The sequence below is a fragment of the Balaenoptera acutorostrata genome, chromosome 12, assembly GCF_949987535.1.
Source record: "Balaenoptera acutorostrata chromosome 12, mBalAcu1.1, whole genome shotgun sequence".
Taxonomy (NCBI): Eukaryota; Metazoa; Chordata; class Mammalia; order Artiodactyla; family Balaenopteridae; genus Balaenoptera; species Balaenoptera acutorostrata.
The window spans coordinates 94,029,722-94,050,020 of NC_080075.1; the positions used below are offsets into that span (position 1 = coordinate 94,029,722).

Here is a 20,299-nt window from a genome sequence, read left to right on the forward strand (position 1 = left end):
TAAGATGTAAAATGTATTTTCTGAATTTCCCAGCCTCTTTCTCCTTGGTTTCTCCACATCTCAGCTGCTGCTTGTGAATCAACACATTCAATGGAGGGAAGAGGGCACCAGTGTTGGGGTCCCCTCCCCATTTTCCCGTCTTTCTAGGAACCACATCCTTGGATTCCTTATTGCCTTGCTCGGTCTCTGATGACTTTAATGTTTTTCTTCTCTATATTGATTGTGTTTTTGCAATTTTCTGGTTGCTGCCAGTGGTTTTCATTGGAACGATTTGCCTGCGATGACCACTATTAGGAGAAGCAGACGTCCTCCCCCCTCTTGCTCTAGGTGTGCAGCCTAAGGAGAAGGTCTGGTCACCTGTGCGGGGAGGGCAGCAGGACAGGAGAACATCGTCATCTGCTCTTAGAGTTACATTCTCCAGCCCTTCCTTCCACTCCTGGCTATGTGGGGTCAGGTGACGGAGCAGAGCACCCTTCCCACGCTCCTTACCTTTCTTCTACCTATTTGTTCTCTGTTTTACAGATGTCATTATAGAGGTCCAAGGTTTATGTATACTTTTCCTATTTTCAGCATTTATTCTTTCTCCTAAGATTGCATTGCAAAGACAAATAAAAGAAAATCCTACCTGCTCTGCTGTCTGCTTTTATCTCCTCTCTCCTAATCCCCAATTTCCTCTCATTTATAACCATTAATATCATTAGGCTGATCCATTACGGTACTGAAGAGGACTTTGGTTACAGGCTTAACTAACAAACTTGGCGTTGTTTCTCCTGATGTTCCAGTGGCAGGGAGACAACACAACTGGAGGACTTGTAATTTACTGTAGGACTGAATGCACGTGTCCTTGATCATTACAACACAATAATCAAGTTGGAAGTTGGCTTGAAAAGGAGAGGAAGAGAGTGTAATGTTTAAATAAGTCCTCAAACTATAGGCTGAATCCATATTGGACAGAAGGAAACGCTTTCACCTTGTTTCACATTTGTGTTCTATAAATGGGAAAACATTCTCAACAGCCGTGTTTGTAAGGAAAGCCACAGAAGCAGCTGGTGGGTGATAGCTACATCATGTCCTTATGATGTGTGTTCTCGTAGGCGCAGCCCCTGCAGACTTCGCATACAGAGCTTTACAGGCAGGACGGGGTGAGGGAGGGTCAATGCTGGCCCCGCCGTTTCCCCAAGTGCTCAGTGGGTGGTGGGTCCCTAAAGACATAAAGAATATTTTAGGAGATGTAAAGTAGAAAAATAGTTTTGGCCTCAGGGAAAAAATTAAAACATATGAGAAAAAAGGTAAGCTTAACTTCCTAACAGATTGGCTTTCCAAAGGATGAAATGTTGCCTGCATGGGGTGTGGTCCCCTCTCCAGAGAAAGTGCCCGCAGGTTTCCACGGTGATGCCAGAGATGATTCAAGAACTGTGTGTATCTCTGTGACACATGATTAAATTGAACAACAGTTCATGTTCATCTGACCACTGCCTCTCTCTTCTCTCCCCCCACCCCGTTTTCTCCCCTCTAACCTATGTTACTCTTTTTTCCTGTAGTGACTCTGATTTTTGAAACAACACATTTTTTAAGACTTGGTTAAATTCCCGCCTCATATTAAAAAAGATGTCTGCATAAAAGAAGTTTCAGAACTAATGTTGCATACATACAATTTCCTTTTAAAATGTCAGACTCTATACCTTCTTAAATTTATACAACACATTAAAGTTTAAAAGAGGGCATGAGTGTATTGACAATTACATTGATTATTCAAAAGTCTCAATTTCTGGTATAATATTCTATTTTTATTTTTATTTAGAAAAGATATGATCATTAAATTTGTATACAAAATGTAAGATGCCAACATTTTTGCTGAGTTTTGAGAACATGAATGAAGGAACATCAACTGTCTGAAACTGTGCTTCACGTGATCTTTAAGGTGGTCAGTAATTCCTGGGCCAAGTGAACTCTTAGCAAACATGAGAGATGTGTGTAGCGGTCAGGTGTCATCAGCGTGAGTCAGCTGGCCGTATTCCATATGGTTTATAATGTGTAGAAATGATGAGACCTCTGACACATTCCCTCGGTGTAAACGTATCGTCCGTAAGTTACTTCAGCTGCAGGAGGACCTCCTCCTGGCGGTTTTGGAAATGCCACTTATGCTGAAGACATGGGTTTCCTTCTTCCAGTACAACAAGCATTACCAGGAATATGTAACTTCATGCTTCTCACGGCTGCTTCCAACAAAGCAGTAACTTTCCAAGCAGTGCTAAGCAGCGGGACCCTCACTGACAGAACACGGTACCAGAGGCCTGGATGCCCGCATCCGTCCTGCTCAGCGTGGTTTCCTGACCAGGAATCAGCGCGTGTGGAGGCATCTCAGCCTCGCCTGCCGCATCCTGCCCGTGCTTCCATGCTGCTCGCCCCTCCCCAGGCTCCTCAGAGAGGACAGTGAGGTCTGCACCCCGCCCTGGAAGACCAGGCAAGTGCGTCCCCCCATCGCTCTGATCACAGCCCACCCGAGACAGAGACCCTCCAGGGCACCTAGGGAGTGAGTCTGTGCAGCTTCGAGGGCAGCAGCCGGCAGACACTGGGGGTCCAGGCAATTCAGACGCCAGAGGCGCCGGTGCGTACCTTTCCACACTCTGATGGTGCTAGAAAACGGCAAGTAAAAGACCCTATAAAAACGGGTGAGGATTTTTTGTGGTAGATTTCCAAGGGGAAAACAGGAACTCTATTAGATTGGACCTGGCAACAGGGAAGATCTGACCCTTAGGACCTGTCAGAATTCTAAATTAACCTTCATTTATGCCAGAGTGAATTTAAAATAGGTATATAAACCTCAGTTCACCTATACTCCTCAATGAAAAGCAAGTATGTAAATGAAATAAAATAAGTACTACTGTTGCATAAATAATTTGAATTCTATTACAAACTAAGACATAATAGACTATAGAGGGAAAAGAAGCTTGGATCCTCCCTTAAAATCAATGGGGAGGTTGTAGAGAAAGCTATCTCCTACAAAGAGGAGAAAGTCACTGCCCTCCATCAGGAAAGGAAAATGTGATTTAAGGCTATTGTTGCAGGTAAAGCTTCCATAAAACAGTTTAATGCATCCTTTTTTTATAAATACTCTCTGTGGCTGTGTGCAGAAGACAGTATTAGGATAGGCGTCACTCTTAAAATGATGAAATTGAGTTCAGTGTAAATTTATAGACGATAAAGAAAAAAAAAATATGCTCTTGTAAGTCAAGTCATATGGGACAGAGGAATTTTAAAATCAAGAGAAAGAAAGTCCCTAACCTTCTCAGGTCTGAACTGCTCAGTTTCAGACTCTCTTGGAAAAGGTGAGTATTAACACTCACATTCAATATCCTGTAAATAAAATATCACACGATAAAAAAGTAAAAGCATTCTCTATGGCAGCCACTGGAAAATAATAGATGATTGATAAAAAGATTATTTAACAATAACACTGCTTAAAACATCAAACTATCACACACAATTTGGAGTAGATTTATGGACGGTTACTTTTCATGCGAGCGTTTTGTTTTGCTTATTTTTTGAGACTTGTCTCCAGGGAGGACGACACATCTTTCAGCCCAGAACAGAGCAGACATGGAACAGCACCTTTGCAAGCAAAGGAACCTGGCCTTTCTGTTTTAATTCTATCCTTTTACCAATGAAATATTAACTGACTTGGTGCATCTAATTCAAAGACCAAGAAAGCAGTGAAGGGAACAGACAGTAGCAAGAGTCCGTGCCTTTTTAACGACAGGACGTAGCCGTGGGCACGTGATAAGGAAGCACCATTTAGTAATAGTTGAAGGAGAGGAAGAGACCGCTAAGCGCCACCTGCAGATTTTCTGTGGCACGAAGCCAGCGTCTGAACGCGTGCGATGTGTTTACCACAGTCCTCATTTCCAGACCCCTCTATTTGCTGACACAGCTGACCCCTGGTAGGGCTGAAAATCCATTACCCTATTGCTGCTTCTTCCATGGGGACAGCAAGGGCATTCTGCCTAAACAGGGCATTCATGGGAGAGATGGCTGTAGGCAGAGGTGGACCTGGATTTTCAAGCATGTCCTGTGTCAGATGGACAGATATTTGAAGAATAAGTGTAGGATTAGTGAAGGTGAAGTTTTAGGAAGATCTACCTTGGTCCGTAAAGGATAGGCTGACATGCCAGGCGGTCCCTTTGGCAGAGAAGCCTCCGTGTCAGAGGACACGTGAATATCAGTAAGCACCGTCCCTCCAGCCAGCGCTCGGTCACCATGGCCACTCCCTTTCCCCTCTGTGATCTGCCCGTGCAGTTACGATTCGCATGTTCACAGGAAGCAGACACAGGTTACAGACCCCCAACGGTCAGCCGCACGAAAATCCCCCCAAACTGGGTGCCGGGGGCTCACGGTGCTTCTTCCACTGATGTCAAATGTGGACGTCTTGACCACTTCATCCACCGTTCACAATTTCACATGAAACATCACTTCTGACAAAATAACTCATTTACAGCAAAAAGGTAAAGCGATGCTGGATTCGCTGATCCGATCATGTTCCCAGTAACTAGAGTGATTGTACAATTATCACCCCAAACGGGACAGTTCTGAACTCAAAAGGGGTTGCTGTTGACAGTGTTATGAGGAAATGTGTGATCCAGGACTTTCCAGCCGGGAAGGTGGCCCTGCCTGTCTCTCGCTGGGGATGGTCGAACGCCTAGTGGTGATTCTAGCTGCCCAGACGCGTGGCGCTCCTCTTCGCCTTGAGTGGGCTGACCTTATTCACTTCATTCCTCATTTACACTTCAGCTGCTTTATGAGTGTGGAGGGACGTGTGCCCCCGGGAAAGGCTCCAGCTCACAGCACGCTGGGAGATGCGTCTTAGGGGAAACAACAGAGCAGACAAGTCCAGGATATGTAAGCTCTGGGAACCAGAAAATGGACTGGATTTTCTCCATGGACTCTTTGAGAATTTAACTAAGGATTTAGACATTTTCTGCAGAAAAATTACATGTAAACAGACTGAAGAAGAAACTTGGTGATTTCCAGAGCCTCATGGATCTACTGAGGCCACCATGGATAGCAGCTTCAGAAACCTTGATTTTTGTCAAAAAGGAAAAGATGTATCCAGTTGGCTTTTAGTTAAATGACCAATCCATCAAAGTATGTTGTCAATTTTTCCTGCTTCTCAATAGTTAAATTCACCCTGCTGTCCAAGGAAAAAGTGTGTCATCACCATATTATTAATTTATCATTTCATCCAGGTCACAGCTAACAATCCAGAGACATACTATGCAGAATTACATTTGGATTTGTGTGTGGAGGGAGATTTGTGATTCAAAACAAACTATCATTTCTGTTCACTGTAAATTTGTATTCTAGATTAGATACTGCATTCATCTTCTTATGATATTCCTTAAAATATTATTGAAATTCAGCAGCTCTAATCACAAAGTTCGTGATAACAAAAATGTCATGCTTCTTGGCAGTTGCATGATTTCAAAGCAATAACTGAAGAAAAGGTAAAACGATCACGCACGAATATAGCGACCTGCAAGCCACTAACACGCCCCGGAAGTCGGGTGTAAGGAGGACTCCCAGAGTGGGGCCTCCAGCTACTGACTCCTGCTCGCCCCCGAGCACCCGCTCCCCTCCTCTGCAGAGCTGTGGAATTTCCATGAGCTGAAGCCGGAGGAGAGGGTGACTCAGGACAACCGAAGGGGCCGGGAAGGGACTCTGGGAACCCAGACAGACCCCAACACGGATGCCAGGTGTCGCCAAGTGACAGACACACAACCAGAAGGTGCAGCCCTCTTTCCAAGATTTATGCACACACAGTTTGACCTTCAATCCATCACTTCCTTTTCCCTTTTTTTGGTTAAACTCCTTGTTAACACTGCCATTGGCCACGTGGAGGAGGGGATGAGCTTCGTGCCCAGGAAGAAGAGAAAAGCGTTTGGTAAAAGCCCAACTCACACCTGCCTCCTGTCACTGGTCAGATGTGTCTACCTCCTTCCAAGGGGTAACTGTACATCCTATATTCTCAAATAGACTGGAAGCAATTTAGGACAAAGAGGAACATGAACCTGGCAAGTTAAAAAATCAAGGAAGCAAAGATGAACACTATTCACATCTTCAATAAGAGACCTATTTATCAGGCAACCTAGATCTCCAGCTTCAGAATAGAATATCTGTGTAAATACCTTATGTTTAATGAATGCAGGAATATTTACATTAGAAGCAAAATTACAGTGATTGGATATGAACTGGCTGTAGAGTCTCAGAAAAAAATGTTTCTGACCTTTAAACCTCTTCCAAGATGCAATATTCAATGTGCAATGGAATTCAAAGAAGCGAGTAAAATATAGTGTCCTGTTTAGAACAACACCATCGCCAAAATAAAAGAAACAGCACTGTCATGACAAGAGTAGCTGATGCATCTCCCTTCACCTCCATCTGCACTGCTTCCCCCATACGCAGAAAAGAGTTGGAAACAGATAGAATATCCATCTTATGCATTAAAAAAAAGTTGAAAAGAAGATGCCCCGGGGAGAGTTGGGATAAAACAGTGCAGAAATAGTAATAGCTATTATTTATGAGGCAGATAGCATACACTTGGCACAAAGCAAGGCAGTGAAGGCATATCACCACAGTCCACAAAAAATTACATCAGAAAGGCCTTAGAATGCTCATTTACACAGGAGTAAACTAGTGCTCAGATAAGTAAAAAATAATAGTCGCAAGGTCATGCAGCCAGTAAGGGAAAGAATTCAGGTTCAAATCGTTTTCTTTGATCTAAAGTCCATTTTCATTCCACTATTCCCAGTGCTTATCCCATTAGAAACAAGGACATGAAAGGTCCTCTCTCTGCACTGAATGATCCCCTTGGGAGCTGTCATGGGCTGAGCTGTGCCTGCCCCAAATTCATGTGTTGGGGTCCTGCCCCCAGTACCTCAGAATGTGATGATATTTGGAAAGATGGCCTTTAATTAAGGTAAAATGAGATTACATGGGAGGGCTGTAGTCCAACATGGCTGATGCCCTTAAAAGAAGAGGAGCTTGGGACGCAGACAGGCACAGAGGGATGACCACGTGAGGACACAGGGAGAAGACAGTGGTCTCCAAGCCAAGGAGAGAGGCCTCGGAGGAAACCAACTTGTGGACACCTTGACCTCAGACTTCCAGCCTCCAGGATTGTAAGATAGTGAATTTCTGTCCTTTAACCCACCTGGTCTGTGGTATTTTGTTACGGCAGCCCACGCAGAATGTTACCCAGAAAATCATCTGGCAGCTGTCACAGAAGGACTAAGATATTCCACGTGAAGTCTATCCTCAGCCTCTCTAAATGTCCCAGGAGACATCAACATGAACTGATCGCCACGTGTCACGTTGTGATTTTACACCAGTGAGAAGGGTGTAATATTTGGGGAACCCTGCCACCTCCACAGTGCAGGAGCCCGCAAATCTCCCAACACGATTCTTCGTGTCAGAGCACCGGCCCTAACATTCAAGGAATCCCAAAGGCTTATCTGCATATCAAGAGCCCGGGAATGATCACCTGCTGACTTTTGCTTGAAGTCAGAGCGGGCTTTGCTGGCCGCCCCATTCACGCCTTGGGGGCTTTTGTCTTTCTGTGGCACCAGGACAATAGCAGTTGCCCCTAAATGAATAAGGTGAGAGATACTCAGCAGAATGGCTTTGGCCCATTAAGTTGGTAAGAATGAGCCAATGACTGCTTGAAGCAGAGGTGGAAATTTCCTTGTGCGTAACAACTGCATTTAAAATTATATCTTACTTGTCTCAAATGTCTTTTTTTTTTCTTTTTTTTAAAAGAGGCTGCCTGAGAGGAGAGGAGAGGAGAGTTCGACTCTCCACCCATCACGTGGGACCAGCTTCTTCTTTTTTTCTTTTTAAATTTATTTATTTATTTAGTTTTGGCTGCGTTGGGTCTTCGTTTCTGTGCCAGGGCTTTCTCTAGTTGCGGCAAGCGGGGGCCACTCTTCATCGCGGTGCGCGGGCCTCTCACTATCGTGGCCTCTCTTGTTGCGGAGCACAGGCTCCAGACGCGCAGGCTCAGTAGTTGTGGCTCACGGGCCCAGTTGCTCCGCGGCATGTGGGATCTTCCCAGACCAGGGCTCGAACCTGTGTCCCCTGCGTTAGCAGGCAGATTCTCAACCACTGCGCCACCAGGGAAGCCCTCAAATGTCTTAAAAATAAGTGAGATGATAAACCCCACGGCCCGATCACAGGAAAGCCCACGTGAATGAAAAATGTTGCTGCCGTATCAGTAGACAAAGGATGCTGCAGCCATCAAGCCGTCCGCCATCACAGCTGCCCGGACGGTGAGCCCTGAGGATGCCCACTGCCACGCCCTCAGCCCCTGCAGCGCCCCCTGAAGACGGTGCCCCCTGAGGGCACTCAGGAGGGAAAGCACAGGATCCTGGCCCCAGGGAGCTGAGGTGCAGATCAAAGGAACAATTCCAGTGAGCCCAGACTCTTGCATCTTCCCATGCATAGAAAAGTGTTAAATTCATTAACCTGAGATGTCTGGTTTTCTTTAATGAACAGTCATCTTTGATGTTCTGACTGCCTGATCTTTGTGGCAAAAACCCCTGTAGATCCTGGCTCCCCCCTGACCTCTTCACAGCCGTCCCTCAGCGCTACTGACAGGCTGTGTCCTGGGCTTGAGTCCTCAGTTTTGTCCGCCAAATAATCATCATTCTCAACTTTTAGGCTGTGCATTAGTTTTCAGTCGACACCCGCAACGCCTTCTCCACCGGCTCTGGACTCTTAGAGGAACGCACCAGTGGCTGCGGTGAAGGCAGCGAGCGCCCTGAGGCGACAGGAGCCCACGGAGCGGACCGGTCACTTCCCGGGCGGGTTGTCATGGGAACAGCAGGAGTGAGCATCAGCTGCTAAAGCATCCCGCTTGCCCTGCGTTACACGCAGTCAGCCACTCTGACCCGGCCTTTGTCCAGCGACTCTGCCCTGGAGCCGGCGTCGGCGGGACGCCGAGAACCCTGCCCTTTATGCCCTGGTGTAAGAAGCCATCATCGCGAGGAGAAAACCTGCCTTTGAAGTCTTGGATTTCTCCAACCCATCTCCCTGACAGGTCAGGGTAGTAAACGCTGAGTATAAGCATCCAATGTCAGCGCTAAGAGCAGTCACTGCAGGACGGCAGGCCCATCCTCAGACAGCTCCGTCTTCTAACCAAATCCTCACCTGGACAGACGGTTTAACAGTCACAGCATTTCGGGCCCTCACCCCACGACTCCAGCTTTGCCTCGAGAGAAGAGCTCAACCTGACCTAAGATCCGAACGTCAACTCAAGAAGGCAGATTGTTGGTCTGCAGAATTGTTGGAGAGTCGCATTCTGAGACTAGGCTGTATTTGCGAAGACAGTCAGGCATTGAACCAACGGTTTACTACTCTGGGGAATAGCTGTCTCCTATGCAAAGAAGCGTTTTCTTTTTTTTTTTTTTTTTTTTAAATGGGCATGAGAGCATCTTTTTTTTTTTTTTTTTTTTTTTTTTTTTATAGCTACTTTATTTATTTATTTATTTATTTTTGGCTGTGTTGGGTCTTCGGTTCGTGCGAGGGTTTTCTCCAGCTACGGCAAGTGGGGGCCACTCTTCATCGCGGTGCAGGGACCGCTCTTCATCGCGGTGCGCGGGCCTCTCACTATCGCGGCCCCTCCCGTTGCGGGGCACAGGCTCCAGACGCGCAGGCTCAGTAGTTGTGGCTCACGGGCCCAGCCGCTCCGCGGCATGTGGGATCTTCCCAGACCAGGGCTCGAACCCGTGTCCCCTGCATTAGCAGGCAGATTCTCAACCACTGCGCCACCAGGGAAGCCCAAGAAGCGTTTTCTAATTAGAGGGGGACCATTTGGGAGGAGGCCAACGGGGAAGGCATCTGGCAGAGTCTGCGCCGCGGAAAAGTAACAGTCTCTGGAATCAGCTGAGTCTAGCCCAGATCCTGACGGTGTCCCTGGCTGCCGTGCTAGGCAGCGTGTTTCCTTCCCTGAGTCCCAGTCTCCTCACTGCGAGGTGAATCCATAACATCCATCCCGTCGAGTGGTTCAAGGGCATTTACGTAACAGGTCAACATAGGGGTTTCTGCTTCTGGTAACGGTCAACTACACCCCCATCATGTCAACCTCTTTCAGATAAGGAAGGCTGTGGCCTGTGAAGCAGGACTGAAGCCAATTAAGAGAAGGTCCCAGAAGGAAGTCAATTTTGAGATTATGCAGGTGTTAGCAGCTTCTGGCAGGAATGAGCTCTCTGCAGGAGGCCCCTTTTGTCTTGTCACTAAACTTAAACCAGCCACCCCCATGCTCTGCTTATCTCCGACCCAAGCACACCTTTCAAATCTCTTGGTCACACAAAGCCTTGCCTAATCTGTTGGTTCTTCCCGTAGATCAAGGAAGTAAAAATGAAGAATAAGTAGTTAACAGATGACCAGATCTTTTCCTCAGCTTCCCCTTTCAGGAATCTTGTGAACAAACTGTGAACAAGCCAGCATCTAAAGAAAGAGCCAAGGAGTCCACAGCCTGCACACAGTGGGGGATGGCGATGAGTCTGATCTCCTACCTCCACGATTTAACTGAGATTACGTCCCCTCTCTCCCTTTAAAAACATTCGTGGCCGGGCAGCATCTTCGGAGTTGGTTTTGGGGACACCCAGCCCACTTCCTCCCCAGATTGCTGGCTTTCTGATTAAAAGCAATGTTTCCCATTTCTACCAAAACTTACCTTTTGAACATTGAATTTTGAGCAGCAAGCAGCTGGACCTGAGTTCCGTAACACAGGTATTATATCCTCGGGGAGGGGAGGACATATATTACTTCCTCCCTAAGATAGTGGCAATTGAAACCTACATTCCTGAGCTCCTACTGAGGTTTCCTTCTTTTTTTCCCATCCACTGTGTTCAGAACCTTTTCTTCCCACTTGCTGTGTCCATTTCCGGAGCAGGCACCCCTGGGTATGGCAGAGCTATCTGTTACACAGGTTGTGGGTTAACTGTGTCCCCCAAAGACATGTTCAAGCTCTAGTCCCTGTGAATGGGACCCTATTGGAAACAGGGTCTTTGCAGATGTGATCAAGCGAGGATGAGGCTCTACTGGAGGAGGGTGGACGCTGACTCAGTGACCGGTGCCCTGATGAGAAGAGAAGATGGAGGCACGTGTGACAGTGGAATGTAGGGCTTGCCATCCTCCATGGGACGCTGGAAAAGGCAGCAGGGACCTTGCCCTCCTCCTTCAGAGGGAGCTTGGCCCTGCTGCCCCTGGGACTTTGGACCTCCGGCCTCCAGACTGAGAGGGACCGTCTCCTGCTGTTTTAAGTCCCCCGTCGGGTGTTCTGTCAGGGCTGCCACAGAAAGAACACAGTGCTGGCTGTGCGGCAGGTTGGGCCCCGGAGATGCCCACCGTCCAGGTTCAGTCTGGAGGCACCCTGGGGTGCGAGGTGTGACTCGTATACTGCTGGACGGTCCAGGGCTTCCCGGCTTCACCCCTTGGCCCTTCCTGCAGAATGGTGGAGGGCACGATTTGCTGGGCCAGAAACCCCCCTTTACAGCTGGAGCCGCCTTGCAAAGGCCAAAGCAAACAATGCCTCCAAGACTTGTATAAAATCGAGCCCTTGTTGGGTGTCTCTGATCTGATGGCATCTACCCCAGTCCCTGCCTTTGTAGACCCACATCAGTGCCACATGCAGAGGCCAAAGCCCACCTGGCTGAGCCCAAGGTCTTCAAACCACCACAGTTGAAACACCTGCTTGCCCCATCCAGGAGCCCACGGCTGACCTGAGTCCACAGCCGGCCCGAGTCCACAGCCTGGCAGCCCCAATTGTGACACATGAAGGCACAATTGTGACACATGATTTAAACCCTCAAATTCCATTTAAAAATTTCTTAGTATGTCCAGGCAATGCACAAAATGTTATGAGTTTGACAAAGATCAATAAATATACCGTCTCCTATGTCTGAGACAGAAACACAAATCAACGGAAACAGCACATGGCGATATGCCCTGTAATCCATGTAGTTACAAACTCCTCCAAGAGCCCTGAGGTCAGGAGACACTAACAGAATAGCGAAAATATAAATTGAAGATGAGATATTAATTTGTTGTATTTTATCTATAAAGCTTTTATTATCCATAATTATGGACTTTTCACAAGCACATTTCTAAATGACTATAATTTTGTAAAGGCAATCTGTGAAAAAAAGAGTCAAAAATAACAGATTTGGCTATTCCATAATTCTCAGAAAAAAAGTATTTCTCCACCTAAAATTAAATGGTATAAATTAAAACCTCTCAATTCAACAACTATGAATATATGAAAATGCATTTGTTGCAAACAACTTTACCTAATTTACGTTTTTAAAGCTGGCTGTGTCTGCGGTGTAAAGACTGGATTGTGGGAGAGTGAGGCCAGGAGGACAGAGCCGTCTTATCCAGTGGGGGATGGGCAGGGTGGGGGCGCGATGGGTGGAGGGCACCGCAGAGACCTCCCCACCCTGGAAGCCGGAGTTGCCAAGTATGGAGTTTCTGGAAAGCTCCTCAGGAAGCAAGGAAGAGAAACCCTGGTGCAGCCTGGCTCACATGTTTGGGTTCAATCCTGGCTTGATCCCCCCATTCAGGGAGGCCACCTGCCAAGAGCTCACTTTCTCCCTCCCCCTGCCGCTCTGCAGGTGCCAAGTACCCTCAAGGCGGCGACGGGCTGCAGTCCTTTTCCTCACACCCTCCCCCAGGTCCACCCAGAGAACGGGGTCTGTCTCTTCACCTGACTGAGTGCCTGCGAGCCAGGGGTTTCCCTGTTAGTCTGCAGACACAGGCCAGGATGCCAAGTATTGATGCCATTAAAATTCTGCGTCTTGAATCAACAGAGAATTCAGGATTCCCTGATTAGTGTGAAAATAAAGGGAACCTCATTTAAGATGGAAACGGGAAGCAGAAGAGGACGCGCTCAGGCAGGTACCACTCGGGCCCTCTGCAGACCCAACGCCAGGAATGTCCCTACTTAAGACCGGCAGGGGAGGGAAGATTTTCTCCCAGCCTGGCAACAGCCCAGCCAGTGAGAGACTGTCATCACTCATCCAATGAGAAACCACCAATGCTCAGCCAATGAGAAAGCACCACTGCCCAGCCAATAGGAACCCCTCAGCACCCTTCACTCTCCCTTTCCTCCAAAGCAGCTCTCTCCACTTCCCCCTTTTTCTCTATAAAATAACACGTTCCTGTCCTTTGTTTGCCCAACTTGAGTGTGGTTTTGCCATAGATTACATGTCCCAAGCTGCAATTCCTTTCTATTCCGGAACAAAGCCATTTAGCTGGTAAAATTACTGGCCGTTTTGTTTTTAAGGTCCATGTGAGCTAGAAGCGATCAGCACCCACTTCTGGAGCTGACGGTAGAGTGAGCATCTGGAGACCCTGATTTCTCAGAGGGGCAGGGACACTGTCCCCTCTGTCCCACTCCATCCACCGACGTCCAGGACACTGTCCCCCTCCGTGCAGGGCACTGTGCCCCTCTCTCTCTGGGGTCCAGGTCACTGTCCCCTTCTGTCTCCCAGAGTCCAGGTCACTGTCCCGTTTTCCCCAGTGTCCAGGTCAATTCCCTCTCTGTCCCCCGCCCGAGTCCCGGACACTGTCCCTTTCTGTCCCCGGGATCCAGGTCACTCTCCCCTATGTTCCTAGGGGTCCAGGTCACTCTCCTGAGCGATACCCCACGCCCCCAGCCCTGGGAGTTGCGGGGGAGGAAAGCAGGGACGCCCACTAGCCCCCAGTTCTCCGAGCTGCCGTTTATGAGCGTCCGTCACATAGGAGGAACTAAAACGTCCCTCTCGCAGCAGCTCGGGGAGGTAAAACAACGCCAGTGGCTACTCGTAATTCCCTTATATTTATTTTAACACCACGGAATCTCGCGAGATTTGAACCTGTTACCGGGCACTGGAGATATCGCGAGATGGCAGGGTGCCTGCCGCTTCCGGACACAGCAGGCATCGCGACAAGTGGAGATAACGCGAGAGGACACCAGAGGACTTCTTGACCTATCCGGGCGGGGCGGGGAAGACGAAAAGGTGGTGGTGAGGCTGGGCCTTTCCGGGGGCGATGTCGTCTGCATTCTCAGTCAGCAAGTTCCCCGTCAGCATCCCCGCCGTGATCACGGTAAGTCGCTGCCTCCTTGACAGTTCGGTCGCTGTCGGCAGGGGCCTCTCCAAATTTCCCAGCGTCCGCCGGGGAGGCCGGCGGCGCCGGATGGGAGGCGTGGGTGGGGGGGTGCAGGGTCGGGGCCTGTACCTGGGTGGGCGGGGCGGGGGTCCGGGGCGTGCGGGCGGGACGAGCGAGGTTGGAGGACCTTCAGGGCAGGCGGGATGCTGAGGTGCGGGGCGGTCGGGGGTCGGGGGTTTGCGGGGAGAGCTGGGACCTCGTGGCGGCGGGGAGCGGGGAGGTGGGCCGTCCTGGGCTGGGATGGGGCGTCCGGGTGGCGTGGACCCGCTGTGGGCAGAGTGGCGGGGCGCGGGCCGTTCCGCCAGCACCCGTGCCCCCGGGGGACCTGAGCCTCAAGGAGGGGGTCCGAGTACAGGGGTGCGGACGAGCCCACCTCTGGAGTTGAGCAGACATGCGGTCGCAGCACTATTTGAAGGGCTGGGTGTGTGTCAGAAAGGCGGGAGAAAACCACGTCTTGCAAGTTTGGGCGGCCCGGATTTCTGAGGCTTTAATCGCTGCTCTAAGGAGCTGGTAGCTTTGCCTCTGGGGGCGACCGAGTGCATCCCCGACCCAGGCACTACGTTCTCATCTCCCCGCAGAGGAGGGTCTTCAGATTCTCCCAGCCCGAAGTGCAGTTCTGTTCGACAAGTAGGAAAGCCTTCAGTCCTCTGTGGGGGGCAGCCAGGCACGGCCGGGTGACAGTCCCTGGACGCGGGTGCAGTGGGGGTCCCTGTCCCCCCTGCCCGTGTCCTGTGAGGCCTGGGGCGCTCGGGACGTGCTCAGAGGGGAGGCAGCGTGCAGCCTGGTCCAGTGCAGGGGGACCCTGAGGGGTTTCTGCTGTGTGTCGTCCAGCAGACGGACTGGACGGAGCCCTGGCTCGTGGGGCTGGCTGCCTTCCACGTGCTCTGTGCGCTGCTCACCTGCTTCTCATCGCGGAGCTATAAGCTGCAGGTGGGGCACTTCCTGTGCCTGGGTGAGTACAGTTCCGCGGTGAGTACCTCCAGTGCCTGGGTGAGTACGGCTGTGTGCTGCGGCAGCGCGTGTGCGCGTTCTCTCTGTAGCCCCAGTGATATGTGAATGTACTTGTAAGGCCTCCCAACGCTCCTGTCTTGTGTTCTACTTTGATTGCAGGCCACTCCCATATTTCACTTGAGGCTACTGTAAAGATAAGGTACATTTTGGATAATAGATTTGAAAGGCGTCTCAAGCACCTGTTGTGTTCCTGGGAGGGTGCAGAATACCAGTTACACAAACGAGAGCTGGGTTTGCCGAAACGCTGAGTCTGTACAAGAGGCTCCTCTGGGGGCTTAGCTGCTCTGCGTGCTCTGGGAGGGAGTGCAAACCAGGAAGGAAAGCTCTGTGGTGCAAAAATAACACACTGCCCGAGTCAGTTTTGAAGGTAAGATCTACAGGGTTTGGAGAAGGAACAGAGCTGTGTGGAATCATTGAGAAAGATTTCACAGAGGAGATAAAGTCATGGTAGGGGCTGTAAAGAGTGAGTAAAATCTCTTTTTCTTCGGGTAAGGAACAGATGTCTGGCCCAGGCCTGGCATCTGGGGCGGAGGCAGCGGGTGAGAGCACAGGGGTGACGACAGAAAGGGTGGGCCAGGTGTCAGAAGAACCACATTCTGACGCTGACCAGTTAGAAGTACGTTCAGGCAGGAAAGGTGGGCCGGGGCCCCAGAGGCTATGCTGGGCTCTTAATCTTGCGGACATTGGGAAGATGCTGAAGATCTTGCCTGGCAGTTTAACAAAGTCCAAAAACTCATCTTAACTGTGATTCTTCAGTTGGCCTTGTGCAAGGTGGGAAATCCAAACAAGAGGTCGTCTTAGGACAGGCGCGAAGCAGCAAGCCTGCATCACAGAAACAGTCCTGACGGTCGGGGATGGATGTTAGTTTATTTCTTTACGTGAGAGCCCTAGTAAGGAACGCGAGGGGTGAGCAGGACAGACGGGCCCCTGAGCCTCGTAGAGCTGGTGGGGCCCCCGCATCCACTGAGTAACCACAGCCCTGCTGCGCATCATGGCAGGAGAGGCAGGAGCACCGTGAAACCCTGGGAGGGGCCGGACTTGAGTCACTGCCCTGACAGGTAAACTGAGGGGGAGGATGCGGGGGGACCAGCCGGGCAGCAGGCCGGAAAGGACACTCCAAGCCCCGGGAATAACGTGTGCAAAGGCCCCGAGGCAGGAAGCACAAAAAAGGTGATGGCCTCGTCCACAGAGCCTCATGCAAGGAGCCCATACTTGAAAGGCTTTGTGAACCTGGGAGCTACGTTTGGGTTTGTTGTTTTCAAGGACGAACAGAGGGTGACTGTTTTAGCGTGGGGCTGATCGATGCTGGTCTAAGTGCGTTTACACATCTGATGGCGCATTTAATTCTCACACCTGCAGAAGACTGGGATGTTATTTGCTGCAGTTTTACAAATGAAGCACAGACTGGTTCACTGCTCCCCAGCTCCTGAGTGGGGTGCGTGGTCGATGCATCACGTTGCCCTCTGGGGAGGTGGGCCCCCCGTGCTCAGGCCTCTCTTCTCCTCTCCCGTCTCCTTTCTTTTGCTTCCTTGATGTGCGTCTCAGGGTCCAGTCGTCGAGGGAGGGGTCAAGGACTGCTGCCCCCATTTTACCCCAGGAACCGGAGGCTGTGCACAGTTTTACAAGGCTGAGGCTCCTGGTGGCCGTCCTCCCCTCCTCCACCCCCTCCAGGCCCTGAGCAGCACGTGGTGCTGGGCCAGCCCGCGGTCCTCCCGCCCTGGGTGGGCCCCCCCACGCCCCCAGCGCTCCCCGCGCTCCAGGGGGGACTGCGAGGGCGGCCAGGGCTGTCCCCTCGGCTCCTGTCCCCTCAGGTCGGTGCTCCCTCCGTGTCTTTGCCGCCAGCACCACTGGGGGGTCCAGGCAGCCGGAGGGTGGAGGCAGGTGGCCTTCAGCTCCGGTCTCAGGGCCCTCGGGTTCCACTGCCGGCCTTGCACCCGACGGTGACCTGCGGGGCAGGGAGGTCGGCAGACGGCCCAGTGCGGCCACGGTGGCGTCGGGGCAGGAAGCCTGGTCCCCGTGGCGCTGCCCCGCTGAGGGCTGGCCTGGTCTGACCGAGACCACCGGCCTCGTGTGTCACCTTGGGTTTCCTTTCTGTGTCATGTTCCCTCATGTTATGTGTGAAATAGAAGTTACGTCTCATCCAGCGTGGCGTTGTTCTGTCACGTTTACGTTACGTAGCACGTTGTGAAGGATGTGTAAGGCGGTGGCGGTGGGCTGGTTCCCTGACTTCTCACGTGGGCTTGCTCTCTTCTCAGTGACCTTAGTCTACTGCGCGGAGTACATCAATGAAGCGGCGGCAGTGAACTGGAGGTGAGCGGCCCGGGCACGCGGACCCTGCGTGACACCGTCCCCGTCAGCGGCAGAGCACACCGGGAGCCCCCAGCCTCCTTCACGATGAGCCTTGGACGGTGGCCACCGTCCAGTCTCCTCGGTCACCGTGGGCCCTGGAGGCCCCCCCCCCAAAACAGAAGCGCTCTAGTCCTGAAAACGCTGGTTCCCCGGTTTCCGGGACACCGGCCATTCTGTCCTCACCCACGTGTCCTTTCCTGCTCACACACCGGGCAACCCACTCCGTGTCCAGTGAGCGCTGTAGAGTCGACCCTTCCCCTGGCCCCCCTTCCAGAGCCGCCCCCAGGCCTTCTCCTCCCTCGGGGGCCGCAGCTTCTCCTTCTGGACCTCGCAGTTCAGGCAGGAACCCTCGGGAGGCTGGAACGAGTGGGGAGGGGAGCGCCGCCGTCCCCCTGTGTCCCCGCAACCCGGGGGACGACGTGGCCCGATCAGCACCCCGCCTCCCGGCTCTACCTTCGGCACCCGGACCGCACGGGCCTCAGAGCAGAGTGACAGCCGTGCCCCGGCCGCCGTGCCCTCCTCGCGGCTTCAGGCCCCTGTCGTTCGGTCAGGAGCCCACCCTCGGCCCCCCGCACGACCCGGCCCCCGCTTTGTCTCTTCCGCTTCTAATTAGGACGCACATGCTGAGCACCCCTCGCTGGGCTCTGTTCACTGTGGCCCCAGGGCGATGACTGTCGCTGAGTCAGTGACGTAAAGTTCATGTCCTGCGCCGCCACTGAGCGGGACGCTGGGGGCAGCCTGGCCCGGCCACCCCGTGTCCCCCTCTCCGGGGGCTCGGCCTGAGCTTGCATGGGGGCCGCAATGCCCCTGGAGGGCCTGGGGGTCGTCCCCCACGGGGTTAGGAGGGTCGCCTCGTAAAGGGACTGAGGTCGCCATCGTGTGCGGGCGGGGCTCTGCGCCCACCTCGTCCTCCTGTGTGGAGGGGCTCCTGAGACAGAGTATCACGAGAACGCCGTGTTGTGACGCCCCGTAATCTTTAAATCTTTCTTGAAACAGGTTGTTCTCGAAATACCAGTATTTCGACTCGAGGGGCATGTTCATCTCCATAGTGTTCTCGGCGCCCCTGCTGCTCAACGCCCTGGCCATCGTGGTACGTGCGTGACAGAGCTCCAGGCCTCCGTCCTCCCCACACGGCGCGTGTCCACTTCTGACCGCATCTCTGCACGGTTCTTCCCAGGTCCTGTGGGTGCGCAAGACCCTGACCGAGATGACCGAGCTGAGGACCCTGCAGGAGAGGCGGAGGGCGAGGAGCAGACCCAAGGAGGAGTGACGGCTCGGAGCCGGCCCCGCGCGAGCATCCTTCAGACCCCGTCTGCTCCTGGAACGCACCTAGACCAGCTTCTAGGACAGAGTTTACCGCACGTCCACCAGGGCCCTCGCTGGGCCTGCAGGGGCTCCCATCTCTCCAGTTAAGTTGTAAACAGACAGAGCCGCGCACGCCGCCACGCGCCCACAGCACTCCTGCGACCGTGTGAGCTGCCAGACGTCCGTCCACGTGGGGACGGTGACTGAGTGAGGGACAGTGCCATCCACGCGTGGGCACCTCTGTCACCCCGTCACCCCAGTCAACCCCATCACCTCCATCACCCCTATCATCCCCGTCACCTCCTATCACCTCCATCACCCCGTCACCTCTGTCACCCCCGTCAACCCCCATCACCTCCGTCACCTCCATCACGCCTGTCACCCCCATCACCTCCGTCACCCCGTGTCACCTCCGTCACCCCCATCAACCCCCATCACCTCCATCACCCCTATCATCCCCGTCACCTCCTGTCACCTCCATCACCCCATCACCTCTGTCACCCCGTCACCCCCATCAACCCCCATCACCTCCATCACCCCTATCATCCCCGTCACCTCCTATCACCTCCATCACCTCCTATCACCTCCATCACCTCCATCACCCTCCATCACCTCCATCACCCCGTCACCTTTTATCACCCCGTCATCCCCATCACCTCCGTCACCCTGTCACCCCCGTCAACTCCCATCACCCCCATCATCTCCTATCACCTCCATCACCCCTGTCACCTCCATCACCCCCGTCACCTCCATCACCCTGTGTCACCTCGTGTCACCCCGTGTCACCTCCATCACCCCCTGTCACCTCCCATCACCCCGTCATCCCCATCACCTCCGTCACCCTGTCATCCCCGTCAACCCCCATCACCCCCATCATCTCCTATCACCTCCATCACCCCTGTCACCTCCATCACCTCCGTCACCCCGTGTCACCTCGTGTCACCCTGGTTTGCACAGCGGTGGCCTCTCTGTGTGGTGCTGCCACAGGACAGAACACGAGGGGCTGCCTTGCCTTTCATCCAGTTAGAGATGTGACGACACTCGGAGGCCCCGGGTCGGGATCCACGGAAGCAGTGGCTGGATGAGCCCCTTGAGTTGTTTTCTGGAAGGAAAGTTACAAGTAAACACAGTCAACATTCACCTGTTTCAACTAACAGATTTTTTTTATGGCAAATACAAAGATTGATTATATTCCTGTGTTCCACCTTCTTTTTACCCTTTGGGTGTCCTGGGACGTGACGCTGTTGGTTTATCGGAGCAGGTGCACTATTTCCCTGTGATGTCCGCTCTGTAAACCAGCGTCTGTGCAGGACGCTCGTGGTCTTGTCACACCTGGAGCTGCAGCTGGAGGGTGACAGGTGAGCAGAGCCCCTGTCTGAACACACAGCGTTGCGTAAAGAGGCTGCTGTTGGCTCCTGATTCGGGTTTA

The 20,299-nt window shown here is 52.2% G+C and overlaps 1 protein-coding gene across 2 annotated transcripts; it reads left to right on the plus strand.

Annotated features, from left to right (window-relative positions):
* The first annotated feature begins 13,991 nt into the window (after positions 1-13,991).
* On the plus strand, positions 13,992-20,061 carry TMEM18 (transmembrane protein 18). 2 transcript variants are annotated; one of them, XM_007195698.2, is made up of 5 exons: positions 13,992-14,142; positions 15,037-15,157; positions 17,472-17,526; positions 18,562-18,655; positions 18,743-20,061. In XM_007195698.2, exons 1-5 carry the CDS (start codon positions 14,086-14,088, stop codon positions 18,833-18,835), a joined length of 420 nt encoding a protein of 139 aa, XP_007195760.1. In that variant the 5' UTR covers positions 13,992-14,085; the 3' UTR covers positions 18,836-20,061. The 2 variants fall into 2 exon arrangements, with proteins under 2 accessions (XP_007195760.1, XP_057414602.1); XM_057558619.1 differs by having other exon boundaries at positions 13,993-14,142; positions 15,040-15,157.
* Positions 20,062-20,299: the final 238 nt, after the last annotated feature.